The sequence below is a fragment of the Miscanthus floridulus genome, chromosome 3 (assembly GCF_019320115.1).
Source record: "Miscanthus floridulus cultivar M001 chromosome 3, ASM1932011v1, whole genome shotgun sequence".
In the NCBI taxonomy this organism is placed as follows: Eukaryota; Viridiplantae; Streptophyta; class Magnoliopsida; order Poales; family Poaceae; genus Miscanthus; species Miscanthus floridulus.
The window spans coordinates 67163873-67183933 of record NC_089582.1 but is presented as its reverse complement, the minus strand read 5'-3'; the positions used below and the strand labels follow the sequence as shown (position 1 = coordinate 67183933).

Below are 20061 nucleotides of genomic sequence, written 5' to 3'. Positions count from 1 at the left end.
GCTGTGTAAGGTGGTGGTAGAACATACTGCTGCGCTTCGCTAATTCTAGCCCATGAATCATATAGGGTATCATCTGTAGCTAAATCTGTGACTAGTCTACCCTGAGCCTAGACATCATGTAAAACCTCAATTGGTACTAGTAATGTGATAGTATGAATCGGTACTTGCATGGCATCAGCCGGTGTTGACATAGCATCTGTACCTCCTTGGTCATCATCAGAATCATCTGAATCACTGCTAACTACATCATCGATCATGTCCTCCTCCTCCTGCTCCTCCTCTTCCCGTTCGAAATCATTCACATCAAAGTCATTGCTTATACAACCTACTGCAGTTGAATGAAACTGCTCCTACGTCAACTGACCATTCAAATCCATGTTACCTTGAGTTGCTTTCCCTTCGACCCCTAATTCTTGCTTATTGCCTCCAACACCGTCAATGAACGGGCCGTCCTGAACACCCTGTATCATGTACCCATTCTCCACCACCACCTCAGCCATGGACACATTGGAACCTTGGAGAACCCTAGTGTAGCGGGACCAGTGAGCAGGGTCGCGCAAGGGCATGAAGACATAGTATGCCTTAGTCTTCCCAGTATCAAACCTCTCTTTCAGTGTGAAATCACCGTCAAACTTTGCATTCAAACGGACACAAAGGTCGTTGAAGCTAGGAGGTTCATCAAACCATTCCAATTCTTCTTTCATATCCTCAAACATACCATCTTCTCTTCTTACACTTCCTCCATACAAAACTCTAACATAACAATCCATTTGCAAAAGCATTAAAATAAACTTTATCATGTTATCGAAATTGTCGTATATAATGTCCATAGTAATATTAATACATATTCTAACTATAACTGTACTAACTAATCTAATATTAACATCTATACAAGACTAACTACAATAACTAATTAGACTAAATCCAATACATAACCAGACTCAATAACTGTACTAACTAAACTACCTAACTTTACTACCTATACTAACTTACTATATTACATATACTAACTAAACTAAATAACTTTACTAACTCTACTAACTATACTGTAATAATTTTACTACCTATTATTGGAGTACCTCGCTGCAGCGCGTTAGACCGAGCCGGGAGGCGCGGGCGCAGTCCTCGACGGGCAGTCGCCGTACGTGGCCAGAGGAGGTGGCGCGCCGGCGTGGGGGCTCGGCGGCCGAACCGGGCGGGCGGCGGCCATGCTGTGCTCGGCGGTGGGCTGACTGGCGCGGGCGGCCACAGCCGCGGCGGCCGGCATGCTCGGCGGCGGGCTGGCATAGGCGGACACGACGGCCAGGCGGCCTTGCTGCGCTGCTCGGGCAACGACGGCGGGCTGGCGTGGGCGGACGCGACGGCCAGGCGGCCTTGCTGCGCTGCTCGGGCAACGGCGAACGCGGGCAGCGACGGTCGGTTTTATTAGGCTTTGCCGCGCCATGGATCAGGGCGCGGCAGTGCCGCGTCAAGATCGATGACGTGGCAAGCCCTGCTCCGTTAGCTGTCAGCGACTCCAGTCGCCGCCACGTCAGCCCTCTGCCGCGCCACCATACATGCCGTGACACAGGCATTTGACCGCGCCAGAACAATAGGCGCGGTCAAAAGTGTTAGTTTTTTTTAAAAAAATCGACCATGTTAGATTTCAAATTAGTTTATAAAAAATGTTAAAATTAAGAAAAAATCAAGGGTGTCAGTTGCCAGGGAGGCGCTCGCTCGCAGACGCAGAGGCACCACAGCCTGGCTTCCAGGCCTTGTTTAGATTGGGGTTAAGAATCAGTATTTGGTACTGTAGCACTTTCGTTTGTATTTGATAATTATTGTCCAATCATGGCCTAACTAGGCTCAAAAGATTCGTCTCGTAATTTACAATCAAACTGTGTAATTAGTTATTTTTTTATCTATATTTAATACTCTATGCATGTGTCCAAAGATTTAATGCGATGGAGAGATAGTGAAAAAACTTACAATCTAAACCAGGCCCCACTCCAGTCTCTCACTGCCCTGCCGCCGTAGCCATGACAACGGCGACGGAACGGAATTTGTTTGCTGCCTCTCTAGCGCAACGGCACATTGCGACACGCTATTCCGTTGTGCAGCTTGACTCTCCCAACTCGTTTCGAGGCCAATCCTATTCCTTAGGATTTGATTCGGATTAAAAAAAAATGACATTCAGTTGTTTTTGCCTCTCCTATCAACTGAATTTTTTCTATGCACTTACACTAGCTTATAGCTATATTTACAATGTCTTATTACTATGTTTACAATAATATCTTCAGTGTAATTTAATGGACACAATAGTGTAATTTAGGGATAACATAAATATATGCTAATTTTTTTCAGAAAAAATTACAAATTATTCGTATAGATTGCAGATATCAGAGAAATACTCGGCGACCACATCAAACGCATCGCATGCTAGAAATTAAACCTGCAAAGCGTCGGAACACTTGTGTGTGAAAATGTGAGCGCATCTGTGGTTTCTGCAGCTAATAAGCCGACTGATACTGATTTTTTGTGAAAGAAAAATATTGTACCATATCTAATAAGCTAGGTTGATAAGTACACTTAATAGATTTTCTAGTACGTCGATCAACAAAATTAAGCTTAGTTAAAAAATACAAGTCGTTGCTTTAGATTTGGTCCATTGTAATTGGTTTTACCCGTAAGGAATGAAACAATAATAATATAACTGAAGCTTAGTATACACTACTGGAGAACAGACTTTAGAACGATGTCATAATTTGGCATTAGCCTCGGCATGTTTTGCCCCCGGGATTAAAGGACCCTTTAGTCTCGGTTGATAATACTAATCGGGACTAAAGGTTCCTGTCCAACGGTCGTCCGTGGTAATACCAGCTGGGACTAAAGCTTTTAGTCCTGGTTGGGGTAATGCTCCGGGAATAAAGATTAATCTTTAGTCCCGATTTGGCCCCCTAACCGGGACTAATTATCCCGGCCTATAATCCAGCTCGTTTCTTCCTCCCCAACCCCGAGCCATTCTATTCAAACTCACTGCCTCTGTTCTTCAGCTTGCTACTGTTCTTGCTCTCTCCCCCTTTATTGGTGTTGCTCTTCGATTTTGGAGGTAACAAACTTAATCCTCTTATATTTTATCAGTAGCTTATCTCATTTTGCGATGTAGATGCATGTGTAACTTTATATGTTGGACTTTATTATGATTTTATATGTCATTTTTAGCTTAAAATCACATGATGATTTGCATATATGTTTGGATAAACAAAAGTTAAATTAGTTCATCAAAATCACGCCTCGCTCGTCCTCGCTGGAGCACACGCCATCCTCGTCCCCGGTGGCTTACGTGATCTTAGAATTAATTTTTTCATGAAATGAAAAACTTAAAAAATTGTTAGAAAATTGTAGAAAATCCATACTAGTTGAACTTACGGACCGTGTTCAGCTCGGCAAGCATGTTCTCTGCCGAGCGGTAACGGACGTCAAGGATGAGCTTTGATTCTACGAGGGAGAGCGGTAACGGTCGTGGAAGATCGTGTTCTCTTTCTCGTAGAATTGGAGCTCTTCCTTGGCCAAGTACGGTGCCGTCCGGTGGAGAAATACTCGCGGAGATGATTACGTAAGCAAGGTCAACTAGTACGGATGGTTATTTATTGAAACATGTTTTTGAGCTATAATTTGATGGATATTTGATAACTTCAGACCTACAAATGTCATATATAAATGTTACTATCCTCGGCAACCTAAACGCCCGCGAGCTCACCGATATCGAGCAGGTCACTTAGAATTATTGTTTCCATGAAATGAAATACTTAGAAATCATGTCTTTTATTTTTTAGAATTAAATTTTCCATGAAATGAAAAACTTAAAAAATTGTAGAAAATCCGTACTAGTTGAACTTGCAGACCGTGTTCAGGTCAGCGAGCATGTTCTCTGCCGAGCGGTAACGGACGTCAAGGAGGAGCTTTGATTCTACGAGGGAGAGCGGCAACGGTCGTGGAAGACCGTGTTCCCTTTCTCGTAGAATCGGAGCTCTTCCTTGACCAAGTACGGTACCGTCCGGTGGAGAAATGCTCGCCGAGATGATCACGTAAGCAAGGTCAACTAGTATGGATGATTATTTATTGAAACATGTTTTTGAGCTATAATTTGATGGATATTTGATAACTTCAGACCTACAAATGTCATATATAAATGTTACTATCCTCGACAACCTAAACGCCCGCGAGCTCGCCGATATCGAGCAGGTCACTTAGAATTATTGTTTCCATGAAATGAAATACTTAGAAATCATGCCTTTTATTTTTTAGAATTAAATTTTCCATGAAATGAAAAACTTAGAAAATAGTTAGAAAATTGTAGAAAATCCGTACTAGTTGAACTTGCAGACCGTGTTCAGGTCAACGAGCATGTTCTCTGCCGAGCGGTAATGGACGTCAAGGAGGAGCTTTGATTCTACGAGGGAGAGCGGCAACGGTCGTGGAAGACCGTGTTCCCTTTCTCGTAGAATCGGAGCTCTTCCTTGGCCAAGTACGGTACCGTCCGGTGGAGAAATGCTCGTCGAGATGATCATGTAAGCAAGGTCAACTAGTATGGATGGTTATTTATTGAAACATGTTTTTGAGCTATAATTTGATGGATATTTGATAACTTCAGACCTACAAATATCATCTATAAATGTTACTATCCTCGGCAACCTAAACGTCCGCGAGCTCGCCGATATCGAGCAGGTCACTTAGAATTATTTTTTCCATGAAATAAACTACTTAGAAATCATGCATTTTATTTTTTAGAATTAAATTTTCCATGAAATGAAAAACTTAGTAAATAGTTAAAAAATTATAGAAAATCCGTACTAGTTGAACTTGCGGACCGTGTTTAGCTCGGCCAACATGTTCTCTATCGAGCGGTAACGGACGTCAAGGAGGAACTTTGATTCTACGAGGGAGAGCGGCAACGGTCGTGGAAGACCGCATTCCCTTTCTCATAGAATCGGAGCTCTTCCTTGGCCAAGTATGGTGTCGTCCGGTGGAGAAATACTGGCCGAGATGATCACGTAAGCAAGGTCAACTAGTACGGATGGTTATTTATTGAAACATGTGAAATCCGTACTAGTTTTGTTTAAATATATCATTTTAGAAAATATGAAATTTACACTAGTTTGCAAAAATAAGTATAGAAAGTAGATGACAACTGGTACCGGATCATCGGCCTCTCGTTCGGTTGCGAAACGACTGAGGCCAGAACTCCCTCTCATTATCTGCGGCAAGTGTAAGTAGAAGATTGTGATGGAGTACCGAGTCAAGAGACAGGGACCCAACAAGGGTCGTGTTTTCTACAAGTGCCCGGATCGCGATGTGAGTTTCTTACGCATTTTATAATTATGGCTAATTGACCTGCTTTTCTTGAATATTTTTGACTAAATATTTTTTGGCTTTAATTTCAGTGGGAGGGCAATGGATGCGATGGTTGGTACTGGGATGAAGATTATGCTACATACGTGTAGAATTTGGGTGCGCTTGAGGTAGCGGCTGCTGATGATGAGGCAGTGAGCCAGCAGGAGAAGCTTATTGATATTCAACAGAAGAATGATTTGTCTGTTTTAGTTGCGTACGATTACGAAATAATTATGTTACTAAAGTGCATTGTAGTTTTAGTTTGTTTAGTGATAGTTGGGATTGCTTACGTTGTAGCTAGGCTTAGTTAATTAATCAACCGTGTGTGTGTCATCTATGTTGTGTAATAAAATACTTAATTATGTTCAAGGTTTTCATAATTCGTCGTGTAATGTAGATTATGTCACGCTATTGGATGTATAATGCCGATCGCCGCTCCCAAGACTTTATTGAGGGCGTGCACTATTTCTTAGGTGTGGCCGAGGCAAATAAGCGGGATGATTTCATGTGCTGTCCATGTGCCATATGGAAAAATTTAAAGGAATATTCAAGCTCAATGAGTCTTCATTCATATTTGCTTAAGTCAGGTTTTATGTCAAACTATATATGTTGGACTAAGCATGGAGAAAGCGGGGTCATGATGGAAGAAGGTGAAGGAGAAGATTTAGACATTGATGACATTATTGCTCAGTATGCTGCCTTTGATGATACTACAATGGGGAGAGATGAAGAAGAGGTAGCGGTAGAAGATGATCTCGATGATGCTCTTGGCGATGCCATTCGTGATGCACAACAAGAATACGAAAGTGAAAAAGAGAAAGTTAAGTTCGAGCGCATGCTTGAGGATCATAGGAAGTTGCTATACCCGACGGCCGAAGAGGGGCAAAAAAACTAGGTACAACACTGGAATTACTATAGTGGAAGGCAAAGAATGGTATATCCGACAAGGCATTTAGGAATTTATTGAACCTCATAAAGAAGATGCTTTCGAAGCCAAATGAATTGCCCACCACTACGTACGAAGCAAAAAAGGTTGTCTACCCTTTGGGATTAAAAATCCAGAAGATACATGCATATCCTAATGACTGCATCCTCTACCATGGCAATGAATACGAGAATTTGGATGAATGCCCGGTATGTAAAGCAGCGCGGTATAAGATTAGGCGCGATGATCCTAGTGACGTCGAGGGTGAACAATGTCCTAGAAAGAAAATCCCTGCCAAGGTTATGTGGTATACTCCTATAATACCACGCTTAAAACATTTGTTCAGAAATAAATACCATGCAAAGTTGTTGCGGTGGCATAAAGAAGACCGTAAGGTAGACAATATGCTGAGACACCCAGCTGATGGGTCCCAGTGGAAAGCGATAGACAGGGAATTTCTAGAGTTTGCAAATGAGGCTAGAAACATAAGGTTCGCCTTAAGTACAGATGGTATGAATCCTTTTGGGGAGCAGAGCACTAGTCATAGCACTTGGCCAGTTACTCTATGTATCTACAACCTTCCTCCATGGTTATACATGAAGCGAAAGTTCATTATGATGCCGATCCTCATCCAAGGTCCGAGACAACCTAGCAACGACATTGATGTCTATCTGAAGCCATTAGTTGAAGAACTTCTAGTTTTATAGAACAAACCAGGTGTACGTGTTTGGGATGAGTACAAATAAGAACACTTTGACCTACGAGCAATGTTGTTCGTAACAATCAATGATTGGCCTGCTTTAAGTAATCTTTTAGGTCAGATAAACAAAGGATATAATGCATGCATACATTGTTTTAATGACCTTGATAGTATATATTTGAAAAGATGTCGAAAGGTCGTGTACCTTGGCCATCGTCGATTCCTTCCTTTGAATCACCAAGTAAGAAAGAAAGGTAAGCATTTTAAAGGTAAGCCAGACCACCGGAAGAAGCCTCATAACCGAATCGGAGAAGATGTACTCGCAATGGTCAAGGATGTGAAAGTAGTATTTGGAAAGGGACAAGGCAGCGAATCTATTCCCAAAGATGCTAAGGGACACGCACCCATGTGGATGAAGAAGTCCATCTTTTGGGAGCTACCCTATTGGCAAGTCCTAGAGGTCCACAACGCAATCGACGTGATGCACCTGACAAAGAATCTTTGTGTGAACCTGTTAGGATTCATGGGTGTGTATGGGAAGCCAAAGGATTTACTTGAAGCACACTAGGACTTACAGGGCATGAAAGAACGAGACAACATTCATCTAGAGAAGACAGATGATGGACGTTATTACTTAAGTCCTGCTAGCTACATGCTTAGCAAAGAAGAGAGGGACAGCATGTTCGAATGTCTAAGCAGCATCAAGGTCCCATCGGGATTCTCCTCCAATATAAAGGGTATAATAAATGTGCTAGAGAAGAAATTCCTAAACTTAAAGTCCCACGACTGCCACGTGCTTATGACGCAATTGCTTCCAGTTGCTTTAAGAGGAATTCTACCTCCACATGTATGTCTAGCCACCGTGAAGCTATGTGCATTCCTCAATGCAATTTCTCAGAAGGCAATCAATCCAGTGGAACTAGCTACTCTATAGAATGATGTGGTTCAATGTCTTATCAGCTTTGAGTTGGTGTTCCCTCTATCCTTCTTTAATATCATGACACACCTCCTAGTTCATTTGGTAAAGGAGATTAGTATTCTTGGACCTATGTTCTTACATAACATGTTTCCCTTCGAGAGGTTTATGGGAGTCTTGAAGAAATATGTGAAAGTCCATTCTAAGCCTGAAGGAAGCATCGCCCAGGGCTATAGAACAGAGGAGGTCATTGAGTTATGTGTTGACTTTATTCCTAACCTTGCCCTGATTGGCATTCCAAAATCACGACACGAGGGGAGACTTAGTGGTAAAGAAACTTTAGGGAAGAAAACATATATTGGCATAGAAGACGATTATTTCAATAAAGCACACTACACAGTTCTTCAGAACTCGTCATTGGTGCATCCGTACATCGAGATACATAAGGAGTTCTTACGATCCAAGTTTCTAGGGAAGACTGAAGCTTGGATTAGGCGTCAGCATATGGAAAGTTTCAGTGGTTGGTTGCGAAAAGAATGTCAAGGCGATGACAATATTGATGAGCAACTGTATTTGTTGGCTAGGCAACCATCATGGCATATCCTCACGTACCAAGGGTATGAGATAAATGGGAATACATTTTACACAGTTGTCCAAGATAAAAGGAGCACCAATCAAAATAGTGGTGTTCGCATAGATGGCACAAATCCAAATGGGAATATACAAACATATTATGGCCACATAGAAGATAAATAGGAACTAGACTACGTACCTAATTTTAAAGTCCCTTTGTTCCGGTGCCAATGGGTGAAGCTAACCGGAGGAGGGGTAACAGTCGACAAAGAGTATGGAATGACAACAGTGGACCTCAACAATATTGGATACAAAGATGAACCATTCGTCCTTGCTGCCGATGTGAGTCAAATGTTCTATGTAAAAGATATGTCTACAAAATCAAAGAGAGGAAAAAACGAAGACATCAACTCAATGATCAATGAGCCAAAGCACCACATAGTTCTTTCTGGGAAATTAAATATAGTGGGAATTGAAGACATGTCAGAAGATTATGAAAGAAATATCCGAATTTCACCCTTCATAGTGAAGAAAGATCCAAGCATCATGTTAAATGATGAAGACACTCCATGGTTACGACAAGATCATAACCAAGGGTCATACGTCAAGAAAAAATTCACTGTTGTGCTTGCATGATACAACGATGCAAATCCTAGATTGTCTCCAATTGAAAAGTTTTGAATACCAAGTTTATTCAGCTCATCAAGATATACAATCCTTATATAGGCCATTTTTCATTTGAGAAAGTTTGAACAAAATGTAGTTCAAATTTCACAAGTGTGTGACATAGTTTTAGAAAGTCTATATGTGAATCAAGGATTTGTAACTAGTGTTTGATAAACTTTCTCAAATGGAAAAATGAGCTATGTAACAATTGTAGATCTTGCTGAGGTGATCAAACTTGGTATTCAGAGATTTTTCATCTGAGGTTATTTAGTGTCTCATTTGAGCAAGTTTGACCAAGTCAAATTTGGTCAAATGAAAAAACAACACTTTGACTCTAGTATTCTGAACTCTAAATGACTTCAAATTGAAAAGTTTTGAGTACCAAGTTTGTTAAAATCATCAAGATCTACAATTGTTGTTTTGGTCAACTTTCCATTTGAGATAGTTTGGATGGTTCAAATTTGTGATTTTTGAATTTTGACGCCTACAAACTAGTTTTCGGAACCCTAGATTGTCTCCAATTAAAAACTTTTGAATACCAAGTTTGTTTAGCTCATCAAGATATACAATCCTTATATAGGCCATTTTTCATTTGAGAAAGTTTGAATAGAATGTAGTTCAAATTTCACAAGTGTGTGACATAGTTTTAGAAAGTCTATATGAGAATCAAGGATTTATGACTAGTGTTTGATAAAACTTTCTCAAATGGAAAAATAAGCTATGTAATAATTGTAGATCTTGCTGAGATGATCAAACTTGGTATTCAGAGATTTTTCATCTGAGATCATTTAGTGTCTCATTTGAGCAGCTCATCAAGATTTACAATCCTTAATCAAAAAACAATACTTTGGCAGGTTGCAAAAATTTCAGGCCTTCAGTCCCGGCCCAGGCTAGGAACCAGGATTAAAGGGTGGGCGGAGTTGCCCGCCCAAAAATACCTTTAGTCCTGGCTGGTAATACCAACCGGAACTAAAACCCTTTAGTCCCGGTTCGGCTTACCAGCCGGGACTAAAGGATCTTTAGTCCCGGTTGGTGTTACCAGTCAGGACTAAAGGGTCCCGGCCTATATATATCGACCGGTTCATCTTCTACTTTTCGATCTAGAATCGATCTCGTCGTCTCTGCAACACCCGCGCGCACTGTCGTCGTCGTTTACCCTCGCCCGGCCTCGATCGTCGTCTCTGCCACGCCCTCGCCGCCGTCATCGTCGAGCCCCGCCCGGCGGCCATCGATTCTCCACCGTACGTCGTCCTCGCGCGGCTCTGCTCGGCCCCGTGGCCGGCCAGCACGCCCAGCCGCCATGCATGCATGGCCATGCATGCATCCATAGCCTGTTTTATTTAGATAGTTTTTAGATAGTTTTTAGATAGTTTTTTAGGTAGTGTTTTATATATATGTTAGATTTAAATGTATTAAAATTTAATTAGTAGTTTATTCTTAGTTTTTAGATAGTTTTTTATATATATTAATTAGATTTAAATATATTAAAATTTAATTATTACTTTATTTAGATAGTTTTTTAGATAGTTTTTATTATTGTTTTTGATATATTTAGTAATTATTATTCTATCTCTCTCTATATGTGTTAGATTTAATTTTGATTTAGTAAAATTCTATCTATGTATATATGTTAGGTTTAATTAGATTTAGTAATTAATTCTATCTAGAGATTCTATATGTATACATATATATGTACTTAATTATTTCTATGTGTATATATACATGTACTTAATTATTTCCATGTGTTGAGAGAGAGAGAGAAAATTGTATCTAGAGAGACATTCTATGTGTTATCACATGCATATCTAGAGATATATACATATGCACTTATTCTATGTGTTGAGAGAGAGAGAAAAAATTGTATCATTCTATATGTATATATACATGTACTTATTTCCATGTTTTTTGGATCGAAAGTGTTTTTTATTCGATTCCAAAGCCTATACCTTATTATTGTTTATCCTTATGAAATATTATGTGTTATTATATTTAATTGGATTTAGTAATTCTATATGTGTTATCACATGTACTTATGTTATGTGCCATAGTAATTCTATATATCTATGTGTTATCTTGAAGATACAAATGGCTGCTCTGGATGATAACTTGAATGATGACATAATGGCGAATATTATCAACGCCGGCACCAATGTGGATGACACGAGTCAGTACTTTACTGATTATGATGATATCTTGAATATGCCGATGGTTGAAGATCAACAAATTGTCGCGCAAGAAAATACTGGCGGGGTATATTCGATTATCTATTATCTCTTATAGATGCATGCGTACGTATATTTATTGTTAATCGTTGTGTTTCTACTCATGTAGCCGGTCTCTGGATCTACATCAACCACCGGCAAGAGTAGGAAAGTTCGAGGGCCAAAAAAGCCATTAGAGGGCCGTTTTATAATATCAGAATTCGACACTGACACCGGCAAACCATTGGGACCACATGCTCAGACATATGTCAATCAATGTGGGTTCATTGTAAGGGATAGGATCCCAGTTAGTGCTCGTGAATGGAAGCAGAAGATATCCGCTCCTAATGTTAGTTTTGTATCTGATCGTGACAAGAACCTAGCTTGGAGAGATATCACTCAGCATTTCATATTACAAGCAGATGATGCTTTGAAGGAGCTAGTGAGGGATTGGACAATGAAGAAGATGGCAACATTGTTCCAGAGTTGGAAGAAGACATTGTATAAAAAGTTTATCTTGAAGAATGAAACACCGAATTTCAATGCTAAGGCGTTTGTCAAGTTGGAGTCCCATTGCGATAACTTCGTACAATACAAGACATCTCAAGAGAGTGAGGAACGTGTGATGAGGAATCAGTAGAATGCCTGATAGAAGCAATACCATCATCGCATGGGATCAGGTGGTTATAGGAGTGCTATTCCCAAGTGGTAGAACCTAGAAGCAGAGATTACTGCCAAGGGAATCATACCTAAAACAATAAAGAAGAACTGGCCTCAACGCACGAAGAATTGGTTCTACGCTCATGGGGGAAGCCTAGACCCAGACATTGGCAAGCTAATTTTCGGCCAAAAAATTGAGAGAGCAACACAAAGACTAGCTCATGCTAGGGAAGAAGCTGATAGTGGTGTTTTCAAGCCCAACAGAGAAAAGGATGAATTGACATATGCCCTAGAGAATTCCGAACACGGTGGTCGAACAAGAGGCTATGGGGCGGTTCCGTGGCTACAAGCATTCCCAGCAGACAGGGATACCTACAGAAGCCGCTAGAGAAAGAAGGATGAGGAGGCAGACTGAATCCGTGTATTGGAGCAATTTGTTAATGAGTCACGACAAGCATTGCTTGAATCACGTGAACGAGAAAAATCTCTTGAGGCAAGAATGCAGGAGGAGATCAAGAGGCAAGTGCAGCTAGCAATGAGTCAAATGCAATCGACGTCGGGAGTCACCATTAGCCCCATTGGTCAGATGAAAAGCAGTTGTGCTTCCACAGAGCTACCAGTTATTCAAGGTAATGCTGGGTTGTGCTTCCCTGTTGATGACATTACCGAGCCTCTAACAACATGTGAGCTGCAATTCCAGATGGTAATAATGCATCAATCATGGCGGCTGTCGGGGTTGTATCTCCAATAGACTGAACGAAGACACCAAGAATCCATGGATCAGTTATTCAACCTAGATATGCTAGCATCTCGGTCGATAGAGTGCTCAAAGGTTACAGCAATGTTCCTCTTGACATTGAAGGCGGTGATGGGGAGAAGACACTAGGAGAAGCAGAGAAGACATTTATTCAATGGCGCAAATGCTTCATCATCATTCATGAGGCGCCACCGCTTCCCCTATCTCACCCTAGGTATGAATGATAGTGAATGAAATATTATTTTTCCATTAATTTTATATTGGCTTCAAAAATAATCGACCACAACTTATTTTTGTAGCAGGGTCTCCCCCCAGCCTAGCCCAATCATTCATTCCCCATCTCATCACAGCGTCGCGGGGGCCGAGACGACTTCATCCCCACGGCGATCTCCAACTCCTACACCGGCCCCATCGCCTCCACAACAATCTCCAACTCCTACACTGGCCCCACCGCCTCCATAATGATCTCCAACGCCTCCATGCTGGACTCCAACACCGGCCTCATCGCCTCCACACCGGTCTCCAACACCGCCCCACCACCTCCATAGCAACGCACTACAAAGACGTCTAAGGTCCCGGCAGCAAAGAAAACCCCAAAAAGAAGAGTTATTTCTTAATAAATACTTCCTGAAAAGACTGATGAGCAAATAGCAGCTAAAGAAGGCAAAAAAGTGAAAGATTTTTTTATAGATATCCAAAAGTAGAGACAAGCAAAGCTTAAGGAGAAGTCGTACTTTTACATACCACGAGATCAGCTGAGGCAGAAGATCGAAGCTCACAAGAAAAAGGTGCTTGAAGTTCGTAAGCCACCACCACTATCAGACTATGACCGCTCCCTCGTGAAGTCACATGATGCACATAAGAAAAGGAAAAGAACATCAAAGAAGGATGTCCCATAGCTCAGACAACAAAAGCAACCAATGCAAAATTTTGTTGTTGCTAATCAATATGGTTCCAACATAGAAGTCTATCGACCAGACAACTCTGGAGAAGTGTCGGTTCAAGACCTTAATGATTTTTTTGAACAAACTGGTTTTACCTTGGATCAAGTGATGGGCAAAGCTCCAATCCAGAACCTGGAAGTTGATACCTGGAAGACTTATAAATTTGACAAAAGTCTGTACAACCCTGCGGTTCTAAATGAATTGGGTACGCAAATGTACTTGCTCAACATGTGGTACATGCAGGCGTGTGGCAGGGGTGAGCAGTGGATCTTTGTCAGATTTAGAGACCATCATTACTTCCGTGGAGATGACATCTTACATATTAGTTTCGAAGAATTGCATCAACTATTCCACTTGGACGCTCTGGACAAATCAATCATTAGCTCCTTTTATTTGTAAGTGATTCTTACTTTTATTTAATAAACTCACTTCCATACGTACGTGTATATAATTATCCTCATATGTAACTTATATTTATATACAGATTCCAGATGTTAGAGCTCCAAAGAATACAAGACACCAGTGTTGGCTTCATTAATCCTTATATCGTATTCAAAACCGATATTATTATCAAGGACCACTGGATATCTGAAGCACAGACGAATATCATGAAGTTCTTCGTGAAGCAGCACGACAAGACAACAATACTTTTCCCGTACAACTTTGAGTAAGTGTTAATAATAATATAGTCTACACATTTTATGTAATATCAATACAACTTATATGCATGTACTTGTGTGTATAAACCAATGCAGGTTTCACTGGATACTCATTGTCATTGAGTTAAACTCAAGTCAGTTAGTAATCTTGGACTCATTGAGAAAAGAGCGAGCACAATACCAAGATATGATAGACATTATTCAGGGTTAATTTTGATCTCTCGCGCACAACTATTATTGAATAGATTTTGCCATAATTTATTAACGATCGTACATTATTGGTCGCACAGGGTTTGGAAAGAGTTTATTCGGCAACACCGCAAGGATTGCAAGGCACCACTTAATGTAGTTGAAATACCAGTAAGTAGTACTATATATACTTCCCCACGTGTTTAATTACTATATCGTACTTCAATTTACGTGTGAGATGATGAGAATAATCTTCTTATCGTACAGTGGTGTTTGCGGCAGGAACCAGGTAATAACTTGTGTGCATACTACGTTTGTGAATTTATCACTGCATACATAAGAAGAACTCCTGAAGATGTCCTCAGAGTACGTATATATCAATTTTTTATTTATTTTTAAATGAATATATATATATATATATGTATTAATACTTTTCCTTTTATTTCAAATGCAAGACTGAATGGTTGAAACGAAGGGTCATGCAAAAAGACCATCTGAAACCAGTTTAAGAGTCAATAGCAGGATATCTTCTAGAAAAAGTGCTAAATCCCAATGGCGAGTTCTACTTTGATCTAAGGAACTAATGATGTAAATTAAATGTTTATTGATATCGTTATTTTCGAGAACAAGATTATGAAAGTGTTGTATATATACATATATATCTATAATATATATAGTTTCATACTTTATTCGAATATAATAATGCTTGAGATGAGAATTAGATGTAATTATATACATGCGTGTATTTATATTAGCAGCGTAGAATACGTACATAAAAACATATTATGTATTAAACAAATATGTATAACTGAACTGAAAACAAATTAAACAAAAAAAGAAAAAGAAAAGGAACCTTTAGTCCCGGTTGGGATTACCAACCGGGACTAAAGGGTGCGTCAGGTTTGCTCGGCTGGAGAGCCTTTAGCCTCGCTTGGTAACACCAACCGGAACTAAAGATCTCTCTTTAATCCCGGCTCGATGACCTGGGACTGAAGGTTCCACCTTTAGTCCCAGGATCGTTGTCCCGGCACGGTAACCGGGACTAAAGGCCGTTATCGCCCGGGACCACAAGTTTATTCTGTAGCAGTGAGAATGAGTGTACGAGGCTTAATTTGCATCTTTAGGATGATGAGTGCACATGCATCGTGACCGTTGTCTGCATGCGTGTTATGTTTATTGGCGATGAATAGAGAAAAACATAGCAAAGACAAGAAAGAGAAAACCTAAAACGGGCAAATAAACTAAACTGTGCTGCTTCTTTTACGAAACCTGAAAGCAAGCGGATATTGAGACGTGCAAACTCCCGTGGTTTCGGTTGTTGGTTCACCAGCCATCGATTTTCCAAATGTGGGAGAAGCGAGCGAAATGAGACCGATCGAGCACCAGATTCAAAACAAGCATACCTTCTATCTATCTAACAATAACAAATTAAGGAACGACGACGACGAACGAACGAACCTCCACCGATCTTCATTCGTTGCTTTGCTATATGCTACAGTGGCTAGCTAGGATGATTAGTTGCGGCGTGCCGTCTGGGTTGTTGACGGATCGGAGGGGCGCCTCCGCTCGCTGATCGAAAGCAAATTAGCCAGCTAGCTGTGTAAAGCCTGCAGTACTAAGAACGACGGTGCATGTAATAAGAATGACGGACGCAGATGGGGCGCCGCCGTGGTGAGGTCAGTGAAGTGTGCAACGAACCAACTCGATTTTGGAACAATATGATCCTTGATTTTGGAACATCACCTAAGATTACCGTAGGACGTGATCCCTCGTCTTGTAATAAAACACATTATAATTGTTACGATTAATTAAAATACGCTTATAATCCAGATAGAGGAAGTATTTGACTCCAATGTGAATTTGTTTCTAACATTCTTTTATCAGGAACAAAGGCGGACTGTGCAAAGGTTTGTAGCACCCGAATTGAGCTAGTTCCCATTTTAATTGCACATTTCTATAGTACAGATGCCTAAAATCGAGGATCGAGAGCAAGAGAAAGTAGATGTATGTATGGTGCTGGTTTTCTGGATGGTTGGATTTATGTACATGATCTAATGGCTACTATACATCACCGGAAAAAAAAACTTTAAAATCAGGCATCTCCCTTTTAATTGTTCTACTATGCTACGAACACTTTATTTAAGAAGGGATCGAGGAACCTAATTCCATTTTCTTAAACGAAAAAACATATTCCGGCCCAGGGTTACAGCCGTTCGGAAAGAAAGCCAAAGGCCGGGCCCGCGGGCCGGACCGACAGAACTCCGAGTCCACGACCCTACCCAACTAACCAAGGGGGCAAACCAACCGTCTCCTCCGCCCCCTGAGATTTTTCGTCTCGGATTTGCTTTTTTTTAAAAAAAGATTTCTTTTCTTGTGTGCCCGCAACGGACGTACAGTACGAGTCCGTTGGTCGGGGCGTGGGCGGGCGGAGGGACGCGTGTCCCCGCAGCCAGCTGTACCCAATCCACCCCCAGCTGCGTCTGCCACCTGCGAACTGCCTGCCCGCCCCATCTGGAACCACACCACCACGCACGCACGCACACGCATTCCTGCACCTGCCCCTCCGCTCCGGTGAGGCGGTGACCTCCCACCGGCTGACCGGCTGTAGTCCTCCCCATCTGCCATCTCCTTCCCTTTATATGTCCTCCTTCCCTGCCTCTCTGCGGCCTTCACTTCCCAGTTCTCACTCCACCTCTCTCTTCCTCCTTCCTCCCTCCCTCAACCCCCAATACTTGCCTTCGCTTCCATCCAAGCTCATCGCCTCACAGTCACAGATCGATCGACGGACCAGGACACACGCCCCAATAGCAATACTCCCAACTAGTTTCGAGTAAACAAACATGGCGTCTCCTTCTCCGTCCTGCCGTGGCAGCGGCGGCAATAAGGCGGACGTGGACCGGATCAAGGGCCCCTGGAGCCCCGAGGAGGACGAGGCCCTGCAGCGGCTCGTGGCCCGCCACGGCGCCCGCAACTGGTCCCTCATCAGCCGCTCCATCCCGGGGCGGTCCGGCAAGTCGTGCCGCCTCCGGTGGTGCAACCAGCTGTCGCCGCAGGTGGAGCACCGCCCCTTCACGCCCGAGGAGGACGACACCATCCTCCGCGCGCACGCCAGGTTCGGCAACAAGTGGGCCACCATCGCGCGCCTCCTCTCCGGCCGCACCGACAACGCCATCAAGAACCACTGGAACTCCACGCTCAAGCGCAAGTACTACGCCGCCACCGGCGATGCGGCGGCCGGCCCTGGTGGTGGTGCTGATGCCGACGACGAGCGCCCGCTCAAGCGCACCAGCAGCGACGGCCACCCGGGCCTATGCTTCAGCCCCGGAAGCCCGTCCGGGTCCGACCTCAGCGACTCCAGCCACCACAGCCTTCCCTCCGTCATGCCGTCAGCCGCAGCCGCTGCCGCCGTCACCTCCCAGCAGCAGCAGCAGCATGTGTACCGCCCCGTGCCGCGCGCGGGCGGCGTGGTCGTGCTCCCGGTGGCGCCGCCTCTTGCGCCGCGGCTGCCTTCTCCTCCTCCTCCGCCGCCGCAGCAGCCGCCTCCGGCGACCTCCTTGTCGCTGTCCCTCTCCCTGCCAGGGCTGGACCAGCAGCAGCCCGAACCATCCCCAACGATGCCGGCACCGGCACTGCCTCAACCTCCTGTACAGATACAGCAGCAGCAGCCAGCTCCTCCTCAGATGCCGCCGCCGCCCCCGCCGCCACAAGCACAACCGAGGTTGCCGTTCCAGCTGCAGGCGCCGGCGCCCGCGACGAAACTCACGTCGCCGCAGCCGGCAGCAGCGCCGTTCAGCTCGGAGTTCCTGCTGATGATGCAGGAGATGATCCGGATCGAGGTCCGGAACTACATGTCCGGGTCGGGCTTCGATCCGCGCGCCGACGGCGCCGTGCACGCCGTGAGCAAGCGCATGATGGGCATGGCCAAGATCGAGTAGTTCAGCACACAGCAGCAGCAGCAGGCGTCCAAGATAAACGAATCGCCGATCGATCCGCGGCGGCCAGCGCGTGTATGAACCAAGAACAGCGTGTGCCGTGTGGTGCGGCAAGTGAAGAGAAGAAGAGCTCCATCCCGTCAGCTTTTAGCACATGCCAAGCCGTCGTTTAAACAATATCAGTCATATCCCCCGTCCCAAATTCCTTTGTTAATCTAGCCATTTCTCTACCTTTTTCTTCTTGATTTATCGTCAGAGAAAAATACTAAGCTCTCCAAGCAAGCAGAGACGTAGAAAAGAGGCACGGGACACCGCCACCTGAATAAAGCTGCAGAGCAAGGATCCTTCTTTCCTTGCTGCTGCTAATCAGTAATCAGTAGAGTTAAGAGTAAAATACCAGACAGACGGAGTATGCATCGTCGAAATTGTCGTGTTGTTCTTGTACAGACGGGAAAAAAATGAAGAAGATGAATGAACGAGGCCTCAAGTTTCTTGGATCGTACAAATTTGTCTTGGGCTATTAGTACTAACAACCTTCCTGTTTCAGGTTTCGTTTGCGTGCTCTTAAACTTAGCTTGATCCGTTTATTTTTTTATTTGAAACAGTATTTTTCTTTCCCAAATTCCTCCAGCATTTTTCCAAACCATCCAGATTTCTTCAGAATTCAGATAAGCGAACATGCCCTCAGTTTGTTGGATGGTACAAAACCGTACAGAATACTAAGTGCCTGTTTAGTTCTCAAAATTTTATAAAATTTTTCAAGATTATTCGTCACATCGAATCTTTGGACGCATACATGAAGCATTAAATATAAATAAAAAATAAAACTAATTACACAGTTTAGACGAAATTCACGAGACGAATCTTTTAAGCCTAATTAGACTATAATTGGACACTAATTACTAAATAACAACGAAAGTACTACAGTACTATTTTTTAAAAAAAATCACCGATTAAACAAGGCCTAACACTAGAATGGTGTACCAGGAGCTGAGCTTATCTCCTAGGGCCTGTTTGGCGGGACTCTTGCTTCTTTGAAAATAGTTCTGACTCTGGTTCTTCTAAAAATAGCTCCGGATCTAGCTTCTCTGGAGGAGCTGAAGCCGTTCTAGAAAACGTTTGACAAAACAACTCCTTCGCACTAGAGGACATGAACCCATAGCAAAGAGCCACGCGAAGCTCGTTTTTAAGGCTTCTCTTGCGTAGGAAAAAAATAGCTTCAACTCTTAACCGACTCTCCATACAGAGCCTTTTTCAAAACAAGTGTTTGATAGAGCTCCTACAAAAACTAAAGCTAAAACCCATACGAAAGCCCTGCCAAAGAGACAGATTTTTGTTTGTGCCCGTGCTCTAGTGGACCACCAGTGCCGAGCTATTCCCTGTTTAGGATTCTTGATGGTTTTGGTGGGATGGGCAAAGGCAAGGAAAGGACGAAGAGGAATTATATACGCCAGCCAGCTAGCCGGCCATTGGCAGAAGCTGCTGAAGAGGAATTATCTGTGGCCTATTTATTTGATTTATAAGTTATATATTTTCAATTAATAAAAAATATTTTTTTATAATAAA

General features: G+C 42.8%; 1 protein-coding gene across 1 annotated transcript; it reads left to right on the top strand.

The window, feature by feature from the left end:
• Window positions 1-17259: 17259 nt before the first annotated feature.
• On the top strand, window positions 17260-18898 carry LOC136545913 (transcription factor MYB44-like). Its single transcript, XM_066537880.1, has one exon. The coding sequence runs from the start codon at window positions 17404-17406 to the stop codon at window positions 18496-18498; it is 1095 nt and encodes a 364-aa protein (XP_066393977.1). The 5' UTR covers window positions 17260-17403; the 3' UTR covers window positions 18499-18898.
• The last annotated feature ends 1163 nt before the right edge of the window (window positions 18899-20061 follow it).